The 21,480-nt window shown below is 31.6% G+C and overlaps 2 protein-coding genes across 3 annotated transcripts; both read right to left on the bottom strand.

The window, feature by feature from the left end:
• Window positions 1-1,116: 1,116 nt before the first annotated feature.
• On the bottom strand, window positions 1,117-4,033 carry LOC105966005 (gibberellin 2-beta-dioxygenase 6). Its single transcript, XM_088818581.1, has 3 exons — window positions 3,530-4,033; window positions 2,850-3,186; window positions 1,117-1,570 (listed from the first exon to the last, which is right to left on the bottom strand). Exons 1-3 carry the CDS (start codon window positions 4,018-4,020, stop codon window positions 1,340-1,342), a joined length of 1,059 nt encoding a protein of 352 aa, XP_088674707.1. The 5' UTR covers window positions 4,021-4,033; the 3' UTR covers window positions 1,117-1,339.
• A 12,306-nt stretch (window positions 4,034-16,339) lies between these two features.
• On the bottom strand, window positions 16,340-20,918 carry LOC105966173 (protein indeterminate-domain 4, chloroplastic). Of its 2 annotated transcripts, none has more exons than XM_012990739.2 (5): window positions 20,248-20,918; window positions 19,604-20,000; window positions 17,517-18,097; window positions 16,583-17,206; window positions 16,340-16,447 (listed from the first exon to the last, which is right to left on the bottom strand). In XM_012990739.2, the coding sequence occupies exons 1-4, from the start codon at window positions 20,435-20,437 to the stop codon at window positions 16,632-16,634; spliced, it is 1,743 nt and encodes a 580-aa protein (XP_012846193.2). In that variant the 5' UTR covers window positions 20,438-20,918; the 3' UTR covers window positions 16,340-16,447; window positions 16,583-16,631. The 2 variants fall into 2 exon arrangements, with proteins under 2 accessions (XP_012846193.2, XP_012846192.2); XM_012990738.2 differs by having other exon boundaries at window positions 16,636-17,206; window positions 20,248-20,895.
• Between the last annotated feature and the right edge of the window lie 562 nt (window positions 20,919-21,480).

The raw sequence follows: 21,480 nt of genomic DNA, 5'->3' as shown, positions 1-21,480 counted from the left end.
GTTACTTGTTTTTTAAAAGTCTTCATGGAGGTTTCAACTTTCAACCCAAATACTTTTATTTTTGTCCATAAAACTTCCTTTGAGAGATCTAGAATAATTTATGTGGAATATTTTCGTATTTTACAAATTCAGTTAATCATGCTAAAAGGTTATATTTATACATATATGTCTATAATAATTCCATTAACAAATATTTTAATATTTAGCCAAGGTTAAAACAGTAACATAATATTATTCAGACATTATTGATCTTAAACCATCAAACGAGCTTAATGGTTCATCATTTAGTATTCAGACACTACTCTTAACCATTCAGCTATGAATTCAGCATTCAGCATTCAGTGCTTAATCGTATCAAACATGGCCTTAATTTGAAATTATATGTCATTGTTTTTTATATAATAATTACAATAATACTTTTCTCTTATATTATATAAACACCCCATATAGTGTGCCATAATTACAATAATAATTTGTTATACAGTTTTGTATTATTAATGAGTATTTTTAATCGATAAATTGTTTTTTCTGATTTTTTTGGCTAACTATATTGTCGAAATTTGAGCCCATAAAACTAGGCTTATTTCACTTATCTTAATTGGGCCTAATTGATATAATTGGGCTTCAACGTTTTTTAAGTCCAACTTCTATATATTTTTCAAGGGATATGAATATGATGAATGTCGTTTCAGTTTTAATACTACCGTTTCGACTTCAAACATGATTTTTGACAATTTATAATTTGAATTCGGCAAAACTCAAAACACGAAGATTAGATGTCGGGTGAGAAAAATATGCATAATTCAATGAACAGTGCCACAAATTCGATATTTTAATTTATCTAAAATTCGAAATATTACTCATTCGTGCATAACTTTATCACACGATATTTGATTTAGCTGATTCAAAATTGATTAGAAAGATAACTCAAAGGTCTACGTATTATGTGTATTGAATTTTATCAAAATCAAACTAAAAAATGGTCGAAATAATGTTCAAAATCAAAAAATATTAATAAAACTGGAAAGAGATTTAACATTTGAGTTCTCGAAATCATGATTTCCAACATATTATTTTATTACTAGAAAAATATGTGCAAAACATTAATGAAATATATAACCCAAACATTTCTTCTCATATATTCTTAAAATATCAAAAAAAAAAAAAAAAAAAAAAAAGCTTTTTACAAAACTTTCACTTATATATATTACACAATACATAAAAATATTTATCGACGAAATCTAGAAAGGCCAATACTTATCGTACTGCGTACATACAAACACTCATCGTTGAAATCTTGAAAAGATCTAGTATACACGGCATATATATATAAAAATAACTACCGACGAAATCTTGGAAGGCCGATTTTGTGTCCGATTAATTTAGAATCTTGTTGGACTTGGCTTCGATACTCGCCGAACGTAAAGTTTCTATAAATAGAAGGTTCTTCGCAGGCTCCAATCATAGAATCATATGAAGGGCAGAGAAAGTAAGCAACTGAAAATCTCTCCATATTTGGATTTGCAATCACTTTATGCTCTACACTCTTGTATACATCATTACTCCAAGCCTGCAAAATTAATTAATTAATTAATTATAATTAAAAAAAAAGATTCATTTATTATAGAATTGATTTAACTCGTGAAGGAACATTGGACTAATTGACAAACACAAGGTGACAAATTAAATTTATTTTATTGGAAAATAATGTATTGGAGCTTTCCTATTTTGGGTATATATATGCTTGTGATTAATTTAATTTAAGCTGCCATTATTTTTGGGTACATATGGATTTAATTTATGTGTGTAATTTGTTGGCTTGTGATCTAGGATAATAATTTAATTTCGGAAGGAATATATATATTTATTTATATATAATTTGAATAAAATAGCTAAGTAGCAGGTGGTTTGGTCACGTTCAATATGCTCTTTAGTCTTTATAACATAGTTAATTATATGATTAAATATATTCCAAGGTGTGAAGACAAACCTTACCTTTAGTAGCTAAAACATCACAAACATGGCCTCTAATTAAGAACTTAATTACAAAATTTACAATATAACGACGATTAAGGTCTCGACTCTCGACCCTCTAATTTTTTTGCGGTAGTTTGTGAAAGGAAGTGTCCTATTTCCGAATTTCTCGCATTCGACCAACTCAGATTTACCCTATGTAAAACGAAACTTCTAACTTCTTAATGTTTCCGCGTTTCGGACACGTTTCGTGTCGGATACTCGAGAACATCTGTCAGAAATCTTATGTGTTCCATTTTATAATTTTTAAAAAGTTAGAATCATGTTTGAATGACTCATTTTCAAATATTTTTGTTGCTTCCCTAATTATTTACAGAATTTAAAGATCAGCTGCAAACTGATAGCTGATAGTAAAAATTATTTTTGAATGTATTGATAGATCAATACCTATATATGTTTATATAGCATATTTATAAATATACTATTATAATTTTAATATTTACACATTTTCCCCCCAAACTCACGTATTCATATTTTTGGGATATGCCGTTCCCCATACCACCGTTTTCGTGTGTTCGTGCTACACAGGATCTACCAAAACGACTCTAGCTAGTTCTAATTAATTATGTTTACGACAAGATTTTTCAAATCATTTAAAAAACACAAAAAAATAAAAATAAAAAATAAATAAAAAATCAAGAATTGTTTAATTTGGTATACACATAAACAAATCTTGACATATCATTTTAATTAAAAAAAATAATAAGGAGGGGTTGGTTTAATTTATACTATCCAAACATCAACCTAAATTAAAATAGAATATTAAATAAATAACACTTGATATCTTAAATTAATATTAATTAATTGTTAATTACCTGAAAAAGGTCACCAATGTTGACAATGAGTGCATCTTTTCTGGGGCGAACAGAAATCCATTGAGATTGTTTCAATAGTTGAAGCCCTCCAACTTGGTCTTGGTGCAGTATTGTAAGAAAATCACTGTCTGTGTGCGGCACTAATCCATGCATTAACTCCGCCGCCGTCGAAACCCGACATCTCGGATAATGGTTCAGCCGGAGAAAACACGTGCTCTCGTCACAACTTATCGCCTCTTCGAAATCCTCCTTTTTTTGACCTAAATTTTCTATTAGCACACCAGCCAACAATTTCGCCAGTTTCTGCATTTCTCCCGCGTATTCCACGAGCACCTCCCTGCAAAAAACCCGTAATCGAATCATATAATAACGATCGTATTTCAATCTTTGTGTATATGTATGTATATATATATATATATATATATATATATATATATATATATATATATATATATATATATATATATATATATATATATATATATAATATATGTATATACATGCATGCATGGAGTAGCTAGTAAATTTACTTTCTTGTGGTAACTGGTACGTGATGATCAATATTATATATATACTAAGTACTACTAGGTATTCTAATTTGTTTATATATATGATCCCTTTGTTAAATTTTGTGTATGTTTATGTGTGTGTGTGTGTGTGTTTTTTTTTTGTATGTATACCTTAAAGAGGGAAAGTCGCCGAAGCAAGTTTGGTCGGAGATTTTGGTGAGAGGAATATGAAAAGCCTCCGACCAGGAGAAGTGGTCGGGGGAAACTGCGTTGGGGGACCCCCACCGGTACGAATTGTTAGGAAGGCCGCAGCTCGATTTCTTCGAAAAGGGAGCGTTGAAAAGCTCGATTTGCTCTCTCCTCATATCTCGAATGAGTTTGTTGCTAATCCCATGGTTCACCACTTGGAAGAAACCCCACTCCGACGAAGCGCGCGCGATCTCCGCAGCACATTCGGCTCTTTCTCCTTCGTCTCCGCTCGTTAAACCTACCACATCGATCACCGGTAGGTTTTCGAGTAACGTCCCGTGTTCATGTTCGTGATTGTTTTCGCTCTTTAACTCTTTCGTTTCGTCTTTTGTGACGATTTTTGTGGACCAATTGGTTAGAATTTTGTTGTAAGTTTGGGCTAGAGGTGGAATATTGGACTCTACTAAAACCATAATTGTTTTTTTTTTTTTTTGGGGAAATTGGGAATAAATATATATATTATAGAAGTTACAATTATAGAAATATTTGAAAAAAAATTGAGGTATTTATAGGGTAATTAGTGTGGAATTAATTGGAGGGAGACGGCATGCAGATGGGGTGGGGGGGGGGGCAGAATATTATGACAAGAAAGAAACAATTGAGGTAGTGACAATTGTCGCAATAGTAGCAATTCTTTTGTCTTTGTTCACGTGAACGTGCATGATTATGTTTCTTTTTTATTTATTTATTTATTTATATATATATATATATATTATATTATATATATATATATTGGGGAATAAGTCTTGGTCTCAAAGCGCAGTCAAAGTCTTAATTAACAAAGACCGAAACCATTAGTTGGGGAAGTATATAAGATTAATTATGTGATTGTTAGTAAATTAATTATCACATTAATATATCATTGACTGTACTTTGTTGGTCGGGTTCACACGCTTTCGCAACACTCGATCGGCCGCTTCGACCGTTAATGGTTATTAATTAATCAAGATTATATATATATATATGGACAATGCTAAATGGCCAGAATCTGGCTGGCCAGAAATTGATTTTTTTATTATTATTTATAGTCTATTACATCTATACCCTTATTAGCTTTCCCTCCAAAATATTTCCCTCCTTCTCTGTCATTAAGTTAACATTGATGAGCCTAAAATAAACCAATTATTATACGCATTCTCACACCAAACAATAAAAACCAACCATTACTTATTCCCGGATGGATTCACGTGAAGTGGTGCAGGGGTGACTTTTGTAGATGAACAAGGTGAAGTGCTTTGTTATTATTATTGTTAATTTATTTCAACTTATAGTTTATTATATTATTAGTCAATTTGCAAGAAAAAAAGTAATACTAATCGGAAATAAAATAAGTCTATTCGAAAAACATTACAAGATAAAAATCATCACAAAGTCTAAATAAGAATTTGGATATAAAATTTAACAGAGTTCATAGACATATGAAACCATAAGAAAATACATAAACATAATAACATTATTAATAATAATTAAAAGATTGGTTATATCTAATGCTATTTTTTTTTTTTTTTTGAAGCAGCAAGCTAATAAATTTCGTTGGTGTATATGTCAAGTTATATCAATTTTGAATGAAGGGATTGACATTAACCATTTTTCCATCATTGCCTTATTTTTTATCTAATGCAATGTACAACAAACTGGTCTTGTATTATTATTATTATTATTATTATTATTATTATCATTATTATTATTATTATTATTATTATTATTATTATTATTATTATTATTATTATTATTATTATTATTATTATTATTATTATTATTATTATTATTATTATTATTATTATTATTATTATTATTATTATTATTATTATTATTATTATTATTATTATTATTATTATTATTATTATTATTATTATTATTATTATTATTATTATTATTATTATTATTATTATTATTATTATTATTATTATTATTATTATTATTATTATTATTATTATTATTATTATTATTATTATTATTATTATTATTATTATTATTATTATTATTATTATTATTATTATTATTATTATTAATTTATAAATAACTTTGAAATTTTAAAAAATAAAGAATTCTACCGAACAATCAATAATTCAAAACTAACAAGATTGAACATAAGAACTATAAACTTATCCAACAAACTAATGAATACAAAAAAACTTAAGAATATATTTTTGTAATGCATGCACAAATTCTATAATATTTTACTAATCCATTACTGCTAGTATAGATTATTTATCAAAGTAAGATTTTAGAAATATATATATATATATATATATATATATATATATATATATATATATATATATATATATATATATATATATATATATATATATATATATATATATATATATAGTTGTAAGTGTAGGTTAAGTATATTTTCTAATATTCGAAGCATTCTATACATACAAATTTATCAGTAGACATGTAATTTCATGATGAATCATAGAAAATATTCGATTGAATTCTCTTAGAAGTATAATAAATAAATAAATAATCATAATATTAATTTCTTAACTAATAAAAGTAATTATGTGTCTAATTGATAATTAGAGTAGTTAATTTCATGATTCTAATGGCAATTTCAAAATTAGGAATAAAATTGATCATAATCCGATTTTATTAGCAAATTTGAAATTGAATTAGAGATATTGAATCAAGATCCACTTATCATCTAATTTTCATCTCAATCGTGCGACCCACATTATGGGTGGTAAACGAGTTGAGCTGACTCGTGAGCTCGATGAGCCGACTCGAAAAAAAAAAACTCGAACTCGATGTCGAGTTTTTCCAGCTTGATTTTTTTGACAAATCGAGCTTGAGATTTTTTTAGTTGTTTATGAACTCACGAGCCGACTCGCCAGCCTTCTTTTTATTTATTTATTTTTTTATTTAAAAGTATATAGTAATATAAAAACAACATATAAAAATTAAAAAAAATATATAATTACAATTTATTATTTATTTTGTAATTTTTTTATGTTATAATATAAATAAATTTAATAATAAAATTTAATTAACCCAAGAGTTTTCAGTTATTTTATTAAGATAATCACATAATTAATTAGTGTAACCCCATAAGCCAATTCAATAATCATTAACCACTATTCTTCTTTATCACTCTCATTGTTCGCAGCCCCTACCCCACATATGTATTTATATAGTGTTTCTACAACCCCTCACAGTCCCAATTCCTCTCCCTCTCTCTCTCTCTCTCTCTCTCTCTCTCTCTCTCTCTCCCCTATGCCGCCCACCATCCCATCTCCGCCATCTTAATACATATACATGAAATTAAAAGGTTTACCCAAACATTTAAAAAAATAAATTAATTAATGTTATTTTATTGGAAGTTGTAATCTAATAATTAATACATTGAAATTTGAAATCCTACTAATTATATGTTGTAGAGAGAGAGAAAAAAAAATTCAAATTCAAACTGGACAGTAAATAACTAAATATTATAAACAAGGATATATTAGTAATTGTATATATTAATATCTTCTGTAAAGTTACAAAATTGTCCTTTTTGGCCAGCCAGATTCTGGCCACCAAGCTTTATTGTATATATATATATATATATATATATATATATATATATATATATATATATATATATATATATATATATATATATATATATATATATATATATATGTGAATGTCTGTAGGTCAATGGTACTTAATTACATTTGTGAAGTTCATCAGGGTCTCGAAAGCCCTATTAGTGTGGACAGACAAAACTCGATAATGGACAAGTTTTTCAGTATTTTTAAATATTTTAATTTAAGGAATCTTTACAAATAAGCTCATCATGACTATTTATTCATAAAGAGATCGATTTCTTTATGAAAAAGTCAACACATGGTTCTAATTTTTGTAAATGACTAAATTAGCCCCTCATACTTTAATATCTCCAATTTCATTCTTTAATTAATTTAACCTCAATTTGACCCAAAATTTACAAATTATTCAATTTTTGACCCCAAACACATTTTTATGAACAAATTCGTCCGTTACCGCCATTGACCGCCGGTCAACCGCCTTGATTTTTTTTTCTTTTTACTTCTTCCGGATATTTTCGCCGGTTTCTAGCGTTGATTTTTTTTTCTGTTGATTTTTCCGCCACCGATTTTCGGCTTGACTTTTTCTACTTTTTTTTCTTTCTTTCTTTATGTAACATCTTTTTTTTCCGTTTAAACAACAATATTGTTGTGATTGACAGTAATATTACCTATATTACTGTTGAACACAGTAAAGTTAACTATATTACAGTTTAACACAGTAATATTGCTATATTAATCTCTAGCACAGTAATATTAACACAACAAATCTCATTATTATTGTGTAATAGAGTAATATTACTATGTTGACCGTTCAACAAATGTAAACATAATAAAAAGCCAAAAGAATTAATATTACTGTGAGTGACAGTAATGTTACTATAACAACAGTAATATTACAATAACAGACACTAATATTATCGTCAACCACAATAATGTTATTGTGTTTACAGTAATATTACAATAATAGACAGTAATATTATTACGTTACTCCGTGAATAACTCAAACAAAACAAAAAACCCAAAAAAATAATAATATTGATGTGCTTGACAGTAATTATTGTGTTTACAGTTATTTTGCTGTCAACGACAGTAATATAATAACGTTGACTTGTCAACAAATCAAACAAAACAAAAAAAATATATTACGTTAGCTTACTGTCAATGGCAGAACAATTACATAAATATATTGTCAACGGCAGTACAATTACGTTAATATACTGTCAGCGACAATACAATTACGGTCAACGTTTAGCGGCGAACGTAAAAAAAAAACAAAAAAAAACTAAAAAAAATCAGCGGCGGAAAAAACATACTAGAAAAAAAAAATCGAAAAGTCAACGCCGGAGACTGGCGGCAAAAAAAATTGTTTTGAAATTTTTATTTTGAAAAGAAAAGGTCAAAATTGAATTTTTGTGGTGAAAATTGGATTTTTTTTGGACAAAATTGATTAAATTGGAGTTACAATTAAGAATTGAGTATAAAAGGTTGGGTAATATTATCATATATATGAATATTTCCTTTATTTATAATAAATATCAATGTGATGAGCTTATTGGTGAAAAAGATATAACCCATAAACCTTGAATATTAGGGACCTATGCACAAAAACCCCATAATTTATGGGCAATATATAAAATGCAACATGTATCTTATCATAACCGTGAATTAATTAAATATAATCTGCGTTTTTAATTGAAGCCCATATCGGACAAATAATTACTTTCTTCGTTGTTATAATAGCATAAAATTCATTTGACTATTCATTTGGCATCAAATATAATTTATACAACTTTAGTTTGTCTTAAGGCCCAATTATTGCATTGGGCATATTCATTACACAAGGACGTAGGACCCCATTGTTTTTGGACACTTGAAAACAAAATAAAAAATAAAAAAGTAATAGTTATGTGCCTTTTTTTTTAAATTCATGTATAACTAAGAGAGAGAGAGGGGTTTTGCTAGTTCCTTCGACCCTACACCCGGTGAAAAATATCGGGTGGGTCTTCTGCTGCCACGTGTCCTTTTTTTTATTTTTCTAAAACCCCTAAAGGTAAATTCTAGCGGAGAATATATTATAAAATACAAAAAAGAGACACGTGACAGCAGAAGACCACCCGATGTTTTTCACCGGGTGTAGGGTCGAACAAATCGGTTTTGCTGGTCAAAGAACTAATGATTATAGAGAATTTGTGGAACTTTGTCCAAAATTGAAAGGGTAATTAAGTAAACTAAGTTACGTTGAATGAAGTGTAGATCTTGATAGTTTGACCTAAATAAACTAAGAACCGCTTGAGAAAATTGATAGATTGACAACACAATGCCTATGATATGTACTTCCTCTGTCCCTTATTAGATATCATTTTGTATGGTTATGTATATATTAAGATAGTTAATAAATATATAAAAATTATAAATAACATAGTAAGTAAAAAAATGCTTTTGTTATTAATTAATTTTTAATTAATTAATTAAAAGTGATACAGGGTTAAATCGATAAAAATGCAATTAATACCTTATTGGAATTCTAAAATGACAAATTATTTGAGACGAAAAAAACACCCTAAAATACATTTAATAAGGGACATACGGAGTAATTAGTACATGTATAGTAATATCGTTTAACGTTGGACTAAAATTCATTCATATGTTTGATTAAAATCTGGACATGTCTTTTAATAACGAGTTTCAAATCTAAATCTCAAACATTTGATACAATTTGACTATATTGTCCATTGAATCATATTTTTATTCTCAAACAAGGTCTAGATGAAAATACTAGAAGAAATTCAATATGTGCAACCGTTCAGTCGAAGTTTATATAATTTAGGGCAACTTCCACTTTCGTCACTTTTATTCTGGGTTGGGATTACTTTAGTCCCTTATACTTTCAATTGCATCAAATTTACTGCCTTGCACTTGTAAAATTGTCTCAATGTGGTGTAATTGTTTGTTTTCAGACATCGATCCGTTTGGTCAAAGCTCGAAAATTGAAGGGAAAAAGAGTCCACCCAACGTAGTTGAATTGATATATTCCTCAATATCCGACCATTCAAACTTTGGATTGTCATCGCCGGTCAACCACTAACATCAGGTGCCACCACCATCCAACACCGATACACGACCACTACTCATCCCAAATTCAGGCCATGGGAAAAGAGGATTCTTCTTAAACTGTTGGAATTCAGTTATGAAACAAGAGGGTTAAGGTTTTTAGGTTGTCTTTGGCGGCGCAAATGATCAGGAGGATCCGCGCGCACCCTCCTTCATTGCAACAGTGGTGGTTTGTGGACTATTAGCGGTGGAAATGCTTAAGTTGGTGGACCGATGGATAATGGAAAGGGGTGATTGGCGGCGAGTTACTTTGATTGTAGAAAAAAAGTCAAAGTTGGGGTTTAATTGAAATTTTATAATTTTGCAATTTGTTTCCCTATTTTTTTTGGTATTACTGTCGCAATTCAAGAATATACTAACTCAACTAGGAAGGGTGGACAATTTTGTTACTTTCGAGGTTTGACCAAACAATGTTAAGGTCCAAAGTCTAAAATCTAACGACTAGCTAGGGCCACATTAAGATAGTTTTATAAGTTTAGGGGCTAAACTGATACAATTGAAAGTAGAAAGGATAAGTGTTTTCGATCCAACTAGAAGGGCGAAAGTGGAAATGTGCCCTATAACTAAAGTGTAGGGGGGCATGTTGCTCCACTCATTTAAAAGTATTGAAATGACATGAATACATTGAAATTTAAGTTAACTATAGTTGATAGCAAATACTAGTCATGAAGTTGACTTTGATATTCGGGCAACCATTGGACTAGAGTGGAATTCCCACTCTCAATATACTTTTTTACACCTTTTTTTTTCTTTTTTTCTTTTTATATTTATTTAACTCTCTCAATTTATATCCAATTAAAATCCAATTAAATAAGAAGTACTTCGCGTTCGGCCATCAACAATTAATTATATTTCCTACAAAAATAAGTTATATGGTTGAGTAAGAATCATGCTCCATTAACAAGACGTCCCTTCTCTCATTGTTCTTTTTTTTTTTTTAAATTAAAATAAAAGAATAAAAAAATAAATGGAGTAATTATTCAAATTGTCTATGATTAAATAAAAAGAACCTCAAAAAGATTTATAACATGGTTTGTGACTCGACATTAGTGCATTGCTGCATTATTCTTTTATGGTAATGATGATACATAGTTTTATTTCATTATATTCAGTAATAGTTTTTGCCGACAGAATCTTTTTGAAATTATATAATTTTCATTTATTTTTTAATGAAGAATTGCTTTCATGGGCGTAGTTCAACTGGTTAATAAGTTGGTGCAATGTCTTAGAATCGAGTACTGACAACCGTAGTGTTTGAATTTTAACTTATCTAATAAATGTTGGCTCCTTATATGCACCATGTCCAGATTCACTATTATGGAGATGAGGAAATTTCGTCTTTTTATGCAAGAAACATTATTGTCCACAAAATTATGAGTTGAGTATACACTAGTAGAAATTAAATTGGGTGGGTCAATTGTGTGCTTCCCACTTTTAATTGAAGTTTTTTCCCCGATTTTATTAAATTGCATAATTATTTATTATCCATTCCTCATTTCCTCTGTTGGCTGCTGCCGACATCAAATTTTGGAAAAATTGATTAGAACTCCTTTATATTAAAGGGTTAATGAGATATAATCCTCTCATTAAGAAAAATATTAGGACTAATCACCTTACATTATTTTTAATGGGTCAAATTTCCTCACAATTAGTAAAAACTGAGCTACCCCATAATTTCTAATAGCAATGACCCTCCCCCCACATACTATTTTCCCCAAAGCTGCATATCTTCAACCGTTTCATCAAAATAATTTCTCAATTTTCGCTACAGTGCTATATTTGTGCCAAGAAAATCGCCAAAAAAAAAAATTTGCAAATATATCGGATCATTTTCCAGTCGCAACAATGCCCTAGTTTGCTACATTTCTTCAAAAAAAAAAAAAAAAAAAACATTTGTGTGAGAATTGTTCAGAAATACAGGTCAACAACAATGGTGAAAGGTAGCACGAAGAAGACAGGTAGTTTCCTATACACTCATCGCTCCCCTAGACGTCTATTAACCTAATTTATGTACATTTACCACATAATTTCTGTTTTTGACACCCTCTTCAGCGACTCCGAAGGACAAAATCGAAGTCTCCTACAGAATCGGTACGCAACGGTACGCGACGACCATATGCGACGGTTCGGAATTCTTCCATGGTTGATTACTCAAAAATGGAGTTTGTAAACACAACTGTTTTTTAGATCTACAGATCTATGGTCGAACTATTTATTGACTCATAAATATTTGTTTCCTATGAAATTTGTATTATCAGAGTCCAAAACAAAGAAAAGATCAGTGTTGTCGAAAACATAAAATATTGTAGTCATCTACACTCAGAGTCAACTATAAAATCGGGTAGTTCACTACATTTTTCCCAAAGTCAACCATAAAAATTAGATAGTCAACTATAATTTTTACGATGTCAACTGTAAAAAATGGTAGTTAACTATATTGTTGCCGGAGTCAACTACAAAAATTAGATAGTCAACTATAATTGTTCAAATGCCAACTATAAAAAAAATTGGTAGTCAACTATAATTTTTCCATTAATTCACTATATTATTTTTCAATTTAAGATACTATGGCGTTATAAAATTGAATACTCATGATAAAAATCTCATCTTCGATGAAAACATAAATTTCATAGAGTAGAAAATAAATTGATTTCAACGACCAAAAAATGAGATATAAAAGAAAACGTAAAGTAGTGAGAAGAAATAGAGGGAAAAAAAATGAAACATAAACATACGAGAAGAGAGAAATTGAGGAGAGAGAGAGAGAGAGAGAGAGAGAGAGAGAGGGGGGGAAGAAAAAGATACGAGAAAATAAGAAATTGGAAGAAAAGAAAAAGATACGAGAAAAGAGGAAATTGGGGATGAGAGAGAAGAGAGAGAAGATAGGAGAGAGGAGAGAGAAAAATAAGAAGAATAAAAGAACAACACGTCAAAATTGAGGAAAATAAGGAAGAGAGAGAAATTAATGGAGAATATAAAATGACGGATATGAGAGAAATAATGAGAAGAGAAGAAAGTTGGAGAAAAATATGGACAAAAAAGGGCATAATGAGCATTAACATAAGCTTAGGGGGTCACACAATTCAGAAAATATTAAATGGGTTTGTCTACAAATGGTCAAATTATAAATTGGGGCCGTACTATATTATTTTACCTAATGAAGGGGTTATCCCTCATTTTCCCTATATTAAAATGGGTAAATTACAACCACCCAAGAGGTATGATAAAAATACGAAACCCCCCTCATGTTTGGGTAATTACAACAATTTCCCTCAACTATAAATCTGTTTACACGTCAACCCCTGTGGTTTCAAATTTAGTGGAATATTCTTGATTATATGGAACATTATCACTTTTGTACCTGTTTTATCCCATTCGAGCTCCACATTTTGAAGCAAGAGTGTCATAAGATGTGTTTTTTGGCTTGTATATATCAGATAGTGGTGCATCAGAAACTGTATTTGTACACAAAACGAGTACAAACTAGAGCATATTCCACGTAATCTAAATGATTATGTTGAATTTAATACCATAAGAATGGATGTATAAGAAGATGTATAGTTAAGGGTAGATATAATTATAAAAAAAAAACAGCTTTTTTCGTAATTTAACCATACCTCAAGAAGGTGGTTGTAATTTACCCTAATAAAATTATGTTACTATATGTACACTTTTAATCAGGAAAACTAAACTAATAGTCCTTAGGATTAGTAGCTAAACACATGAACATGAAATTTTATAAATAAGTAAGTTTTTTTTAATGAAAAATCACTTGACGACGGTATTTTCGGATGTTTTCGTAAAAATAAACTAGATTTTTCCTTCGATGAATTTATTTAGTGATGGGTAACTTTTGAAAAAATACCCCTTGTAAAAAATAAACAACAGTTGATTTGAGTGGTAAATGTAATTTAACAAACAAAAAGACGAATTTTGTAATTCAGACATATTTTGGGGGGTCATTTGTAATTTCTATTTTTTCTTTCTTTTTTCTTTCCTTTTAATTCAGAGGCAATTAGAACATTTTTCAACTACTACCCAAAAAAAAATTTACGTTTTGGTTTTTTCACGAGGAATTTGATGATACACCAAATTATTTACATCGGGTGAATTCCTGATAAAATAATTACCGACTAAACATGTATACATATGAGTATGTGATTAATTATGTATAGATCTCGGTTGAAATCCTTTCAGTATGAATAACTAGGTGTAACATCTGATTACTCGTTTCCAATCATACAATTAATCAATTATGCTTGATAGTACAACAACTTCGATGGAGTATGCTCCCTTTATTCAGACCAAGTATTTCCAAATATGTTTGTTTTGGCATTTGGGCCATCACTTTATAGTGTACTAATCCACCACCACTTTCCAAATTTGTTCATCTATACAAATATTAATATTTACATTTTTCATGGCCCAATTTCTAATAACTTTTTTTCTTTCTTCATTAGCTTAGCATACTTTTCTTTCTTTTTTTGCATGATTTAGAAAACATATATTTTTCTTTTTTCTCTTTTTTTTTAACACGAAATGATATACCTTATAAAGAATTCAGCAAAAAAAAAGATAGAAAAATGAATGATTTATTTTAATTAAATTATACTCTTTTAAAAAAGGATATAAAACTTTAATCTCGCTGAATTTATATAAAGAAAGGAAAATTGGTCGGAGCCCTTCTAATGAAAAAAACGGGTATTTTTAATTCGTGTGAGCGTACGAAATGCATATAAAATAAAATCTTGAATGGTGCCATTTTAATTAGGGTAAATTCCACTTTTCCTCTTGTACTTTGACTCGATATCACTTTACCCTGTTACATTCTCAATTGTATTGATATTCCCTTATGTACTTGAAAAATTGTCTCAATGTGGCCATCACCATTAGTTTTCAGGCCTTTGACCTTAACACCGTTTGATCTAAGTCAGAAAATTATAAAAAAGTCACCCCTCCCACCCCTCCCAGTTTAAATAATTATTAAAAAAAAATGTGACGTCATGAATTTTGTTTTCTCGTTATCTTGAATTTATAGTTTTTATTATTATTATTTTTAATAATTATTTAAACTGGCAGATGTGGCGTTTTTGTAATTTCAGAGCTTAGATCGAACTATGTTAAGGTTAAATGTCTGACAACTAAGAGCGAGGGCCACGTTGAGACAATTTTTCAAGTGCGGGGGTAAATCGATGCAATCGAAAGTAAAAGGATAAAGTGATATCGAACTAAAGTATAAGGGAGAAAGTGAAATTTACCCTTTTAGTTAAACTAGTTTTAAAAATAATTTGATCTAATATGATGGCATTACTACATACACACAAGACAATTGAGATTGAAATCAAGACCTTTCACTACATACAAGATTGGGGTTCCTTCGACCCTACACCCGGTGAAAAACACCGGGTGGGTCTTTTGCTGCCACGTGTTCTTTTTTTTATTTTTCTAAAACTCCTAAAGGTAAACCCTAGCGGGGAATCTATTATAAAATACAAAAAAGAGACACGTGACAGCAGAAGACTCACCCGGTGTTTTCACCGGGTGTAGGGTCGAACAAATCCAAGATTGGGATATATATCACTGATCACAACAAGGTTAGCTATTAATTAGAGGGTATTTGGCTAATCTTATAAGCCGTTAAAAACAATTTATAAGACCTAAAAAAAAAGTAAAAACAACTTATAAACTTATTATTCAAACACTTCAAAAATAAATTCTAAAAATAAGGTACAACAGTCTATGAACTCCTAAAACAGTTTATCAGATATACAAATTTAGCTATGTAGAATAAGTTTAAGCCAAACCAAGTCTTACTAATATGCATTGTTAAGTACATTTCCTAACCAAAAAAAAATGAAATTCACCTCGTGTTTGAATTTCCTAACCATATATAATTCATTTCAATAAGTAGGGCAAATTTAAAAAAAATACTTATAACCTGAAATTAATATGCATTGTTATTGTTTTTTTTTTTTGGAAAATTCATTCTAAAACACAAATAAAATAAATAAATAAAAAATAACAAAAAAAGGTTGTCACACTACAAAATAAAAAAATAACAATTTTTGCAACGTACATCTTTTTCCTTTTTTTTCTAGTTTGACTAACAATATATGTAAGACGAGACGCGAAGAACAAACTTTGCTTTTGAGTGAGAGGCTCCATCTTCTTGAATCAACTTCAATTCCTGCACTCAAAATCATAATATTTTTTAATTCAATTTATTCATTTTTTTAATAATTAAAAAAAATCAAATGAAGTTATAAAGATTAATAAATGCAACTAAATAATACATATATATAATATAATATATATAGTATACCTGTAATATATAATCTGAAACATGTTTGGGAATATAATTTGTTTCTCCCTCACCGGAAATTGGCGCCACCTCCAAAAGCTTGGGTCTGAGAATCCATGGCGGCGTTTTGTTGGTGCTGCTGCTGTTCTCTCACACTTCTTACAATCTCTCCCACTCCAAGAAAATCCCTAGTTAATCTCCCTTGCTCCAAGCTGCTGAATCCACCGCCTTGATTGCTGCTGTTTCCACCGCCGTGGAATATTCCCGATGATGATCTGTAATCATCAATTTCTCCGCCGAATATGGAGCCTGATCCGCCGCCGCCGGTGATAGAGTTGACGAGGTCGTGGAGATGGCTGTTGCCGCCGTTGTTGTCGTTTTCGCCGAAGACTGTTGTTGTGGCGGTCCCTCCTCCGATGAAGCTATGGCCGTGGAGAGAGTGGTGGTGGTGGTCGTCGTCGGAGGATTTTCCGAAGCTTTTGAGGAGGGAGGAGGCGCCGGAGTTGGCGGTGGTTGAGCCCAACTGGGCTGCTTTTTGGAGCAGCGCTGTTGCCGACATGTGGGCGGTGCCGCCGCCGCCGCTAGGGTTTTGAATTGCATGCGACGTGCTGTATAGCGATGGGATCGCCATGCTCATCAGATTACCTGACGATCGGAGAGTGTGGAATTAATTAATATGCACACATATAATAGAGCATCGATAAATTAATACTCGATAAATTAATAAACTCGTTTAAATAATATATATTTTTTCTCGGCCCTAACTCGAAGGCAACGTGCTAAAAAGTAAGTATTTCGTTAAATTAATATTTCGCTAAATTAATAAAATTTGGCTGGTTCCGACTGTATTAATTTATAGAGGTTCAACTGTATAAGTTTTATGAGTAATTCTAAATAGGGTTTGATTAACTAACCAATCAGTGATTATTTAGTACACATATAAATACATGCATACCTGATGAGAAGAGAGTGGAGTCTTGATCTCCCCCACCACCGGAGTGGTGGCCGCCGTCGATATTACTAGCGGCAACGCTATTTCCGGGCGGGAAGAAGCTAAGATTAAAGAGACCGGCGGTTGAAGAATTGGAGGTGGAGTTGTTGGCGGCATTGTTGTGGAGCTGCGGGAGTTGCATTAGCCCGTGAAGCTGTGTCGAAGACGAGGCCTTGTTCGACAACATCCCGTTATTATGTTGATGGTGATCTTCTTCGTTGCTTTGCTGTTGCAAGCTGTATAGGGCTGGAGAAGGGGGCGGCAGACTGCTTCGGGCCGGGCGAAATCCGGAACCCACTAGGGTTTCGAATTGCGGGCCCGGCCTGCTTCCGCCCCCGAGTCTGAGCATATCATGGTTGGATAGTGATTGATTAATCTGATTATGATTATGATTATGATTATTGTGATTATGATGATCGGTGGACATTTGGGAGAGGCCTAACAAGTGACTTCCGATGCTGTTCAGGGACGGCGGATTCATGTTCCGAGCGCTTTCTTGGGCGAGCGCGTCGCAGAAGGCACGGTGGGTGATGAAACTGTCGCGCCTGCAAGAAATTTGAGTTAGATTACAAGTCAATAATTCGAAATTTTTCGAATTAACTATGATCAAGGAATTAATTAAAAGTACTCTAAAATGTGATTAGCTAGGGTTTAATCATTGAAAATAGGGTTTTCTTGATCAAGAATCACACACACCACACACATACATGGAGAAATTAATCATATTTTTTTTTAATTAGAAGTTAAATACGGTCCTAATAAAACGTTCTTTTCGTAAATTATTGACGACGAAAGAGGAAAAATAATTTTATAATGTAGGGTTTTCTTAAATAATTTGATGAAGATTGTAAATAAAAAAGTGGGCATTTTTGTTGGGTAATACTGAGAAAGGGAATATGAAAGAATAGAATAAGGTTGGTAGGGATAATATTTCGAGATATTTTTATCAGAATGCAGCAAAGTTTAGGGGAAACAAGACAAGCCACATAAATAAATATATAATTTGATCATCATGAGAATGTTAGGTGAAAGAATTTTCTCAAAATTGTAGCATTATTATATATAAAGATATAATTAATTTCCATCAAATATAATATATTTGAAAAAAAATTAGTAAATGAAATAGAAATATATATATAGAAAATATAAATGAAACAAAGAATATACCATATGAGTTTGGTGTAAAAATAATGAGGTAAAAAAACATATGTCCAACATAGAGAACATGGATAAGCAGTACAAGTTTCAAATAATTGAGAGAGAGAGAGAAATCTAGAGAGAGAAACAATAAGATGAACACATATATAGACAACACACAACAGAACAAACCTGCTATTCTTACTACTACTTTTACATATCCCCTTCTTTCTTCCACACGTGAACTACATATTTTGCAGCACTAGTACTGCAATTGTTGCAATGTGTGTGTTTGTGTGTCTTTGTGTGTGTGTGTGTGAGAGTGAGAGAGAGAGAGAGATTGCAATGTGTGTGTTTGTGTGTCTTTGTGTGTGTGTGTGTGAGAGAGAGAGAGAGAGAGAGAGAGAGAGAGAGAGAGAGAGAGAGAGAGAGAGAGAGAGAGAGAGAGAGAGAGAGCACTGTTAGGTCATGGGGGTTTGTTTTCCAGAGAGATGAAATTCACGTGGATGTCATAAAATTTTTTCTATTACGACAGGCAAACATCCAAAGAACAAAACGAAATTGATAGAGATTTATTTACATAACCCAACAAAAAAAATTAATTAATATAAACGAATTCCCCCCCCCCCCCCCCCCCCCCCCCTCTCTCTCTCTCTCTAGAGAGAGAGAGAGAGAAAGAACATCCATTATTAACACCTGTAACTGTATCATAAAGAAACCCCGGAATATATATAATTTCTTCAAACCCGTGATATATATATACATATATGACAATAACTTTTTCATCTCCACTTTCATCATTAAATTAAAAAAAAAAATCCAAACAAACCCTAAAACAAAACCCCAATCATATAATTAATTAACACACATCAAAAACCTAAAATGAAAATTAATTTAATTTTAAATAAAAATACCTGGAGAAAAGAGTGCCGCAGTCGCATCGATATTCGCGAGTACCGCAGGTTTTGGAGTGAGCTTTCCAATCGGATTGAACGGCGTATTTCTTGGAGCATTTCTCGCACTTGTACTTCTTCTCGCCGTGTTTTCTAGAGTAGTGTTTCTTTATCCCGGTGAGGTCGCCCAGCGCACGTGCCGGGTCGTGGTGCACGCACGTGGGTTCGGGGCATAGGTAAACCTTTCGTCTCACTTCCTTGGTGCTCTTTTGCCGGAGCTTCCATGGCAGGTTGTGTCCTCTTCTGTGTAGCTGCAGATTCTGCTCTCTTTGGAACCCTTTGTTGCACACCTCGCACACGAATCTGTTCGTCGCCATTAGCGTTTTCGGCGATAGCGCTATCACCTCCGCATCTGGATCTGCGTATCAATCATAAAAACCAATTCATTAATTAATTTGTTAGTAATAAGAAGTTTTATGTTGTGGTGGTTGATTTTCTGTCGTGGTGATTCTGTTTTGTTTTCCGTCTTTATGAAAAAAAACTTTTTGGCTCTACTGAAGAAAAAAAGATTCTTTTGAAAAAAAAGCAGAAAGTAAGAGAAAAAGCTGGAGAAAAAGCTGTTTTGGGAGATTTTGGGAGGAGGGGGGGGTTTTAGGGGTACTTGCTTGGATTTCCGGGCTGGTTTCTTCTTTTCTTATTGGTGGAAGAAGCCGGTGGTGGTGCCGATGCCGCCGGTGGTGGTGGTGGTGCGGAGGAGGAAGAAGCCATAAGCTGGTGGTGGTGAAGCTGAAGCTGCTGATTGTCGTTTTCATCTCTCATTAAATGAAAAGCTGATGAAGATGAAGAAGCTGCCATGCTTGCTCTATTGAAAGAACAAAATTAAATTAAATAAACACAATCTTGAATTCTCCACTGATGATTATTGCAGCAAATTGATCTTCAATCTTGAAATCAATATAATATAATATTCTTACAGAGATGCACAAATCAAGAAATCAACAAGGTTATTATGTGCAGATATATCTGAAAAGCTAAAACGGAAGCCATAGCTAGAGAGAGAGAGAGAGGGGAGGAGAGAGAGAGAGAGAGAGAGAGAGAGAGAGAGAGAGAGAGAGAGAGAGTTAAGCCATGGATGGATAATTATAATCTGTGATGTGATACTTTTTTTTCTAATTTTTTTCTCTCTCACACAGTTGTATGTATCTTTTTTTGCCCTTGCTTTCAGTGAAAATATGAGGTTTTCGAAATAGATGCTACTTAGGGTCTTCTATGTGTGTGTGTGTGTGTTTGGTGTCGTCCACAGACACAAACACATATCCACAGTTTCATTTTCCCCATTATATATATATATATATATATATATATATATATATATATATATATATATATATATATATATTTAATTGCATTTTTCATGAAATAAAATTGAAAATATGTATGCATACAATGCCTCAAGAAGTAGACTAATTTGTGTGTAAAAGAGTGCGGTGACACATTTTTTTACGTCGAGCGCTAGCCCGTCGTTACACATGATTAGTTTACTGTGATTTATAATATTTCTCGTACGTGCAATAGTTTGCAAATTGTACGAGATAGAGTTTATTCAGTGCACATCGAGTGACCGTAAATTTTATCCTCAATAAAAAATAAATTGATAACATATATATATATATATATATATATATATATATATATATATATATATATATATATATATATATATACACAAACATATATATATATAGAGAGAGAGAGAGAGAGAGGGGGGTGAGGGTAGGGCATGAGGGAAGGTGGATTGCAGAGCTTTCAGCCTGAGCCCACGTCCCATAGTGTGTCCATAAGCGGCGATGGCTTGGGGTCCACCGCCCCCCTACCACCCCAACCCAACCCCCCCACCC

This window comes from Erythranthe guttata, chromosome 5 (assembly GCF_056151865.1).
Source record: "Erythranthe guttata isolate IM_541 chromosome 5, IM_541, whole genome shotgun sequence".
NCBI lineage: Eukaryota > Viridiplantae > Streptophyta > Magnoliopsida > Lamiales > Phrymaceae > Erythranthe > Erythranthe guttata.
The sequence above is the reverse complement of the archived record's forward strand: the minus strand, read 5'-3'. Positions and strand labels throughout refer to the sequence as shown.

Excerpts from the sequence above, each read along its gene's own strand:
- LOC105966005 (XM_088818581.1), bottom strand. The coding sequence starts at position 4,020 with ATGGTTTTAGTAGAGTCCAATATTCCACCTCTAGCCCAAACTTACAAC. Across the intron at positions 3,187-3,529 it reads GGCGACTTTCCCTCTTTAAG|GGAGGTGCTCGTGGAATACG; the intron begins GTATACATACAA and ends GGTTTTTTGCAG. Across the intron at positions 1,571-2,849 it reads ACATTGGTGACCTTTTTCAG|GCTTGGAGTAATGATGTATA; the intron begins GTAATTAACAAT and ends TTAATTTTGCAG.
- LOC105966173 (XM_012990738.2), bottom strand. The coding sequence starts at position 20,437 with ATGGCAGCTTCTTCATCTTCATCAGCTTTTCATTTAATGAGAGATGAA. Across the intron at positions 20,001-20,247 it reads AAACCAGCCCGGAAATCCAA|ATCCAGATGCGGAGGTGATA; the intron begins GCAAGTACCCCT and ends ATTGATACGCAG. Across the intron at positions 18,098-19,603 it reads TGCGGCACTCTTTTCTCCAG|GCGCGACAGTTTCATCACCC; the intron begins GTATTTTTATTT and ends AATTTCTTGCAG.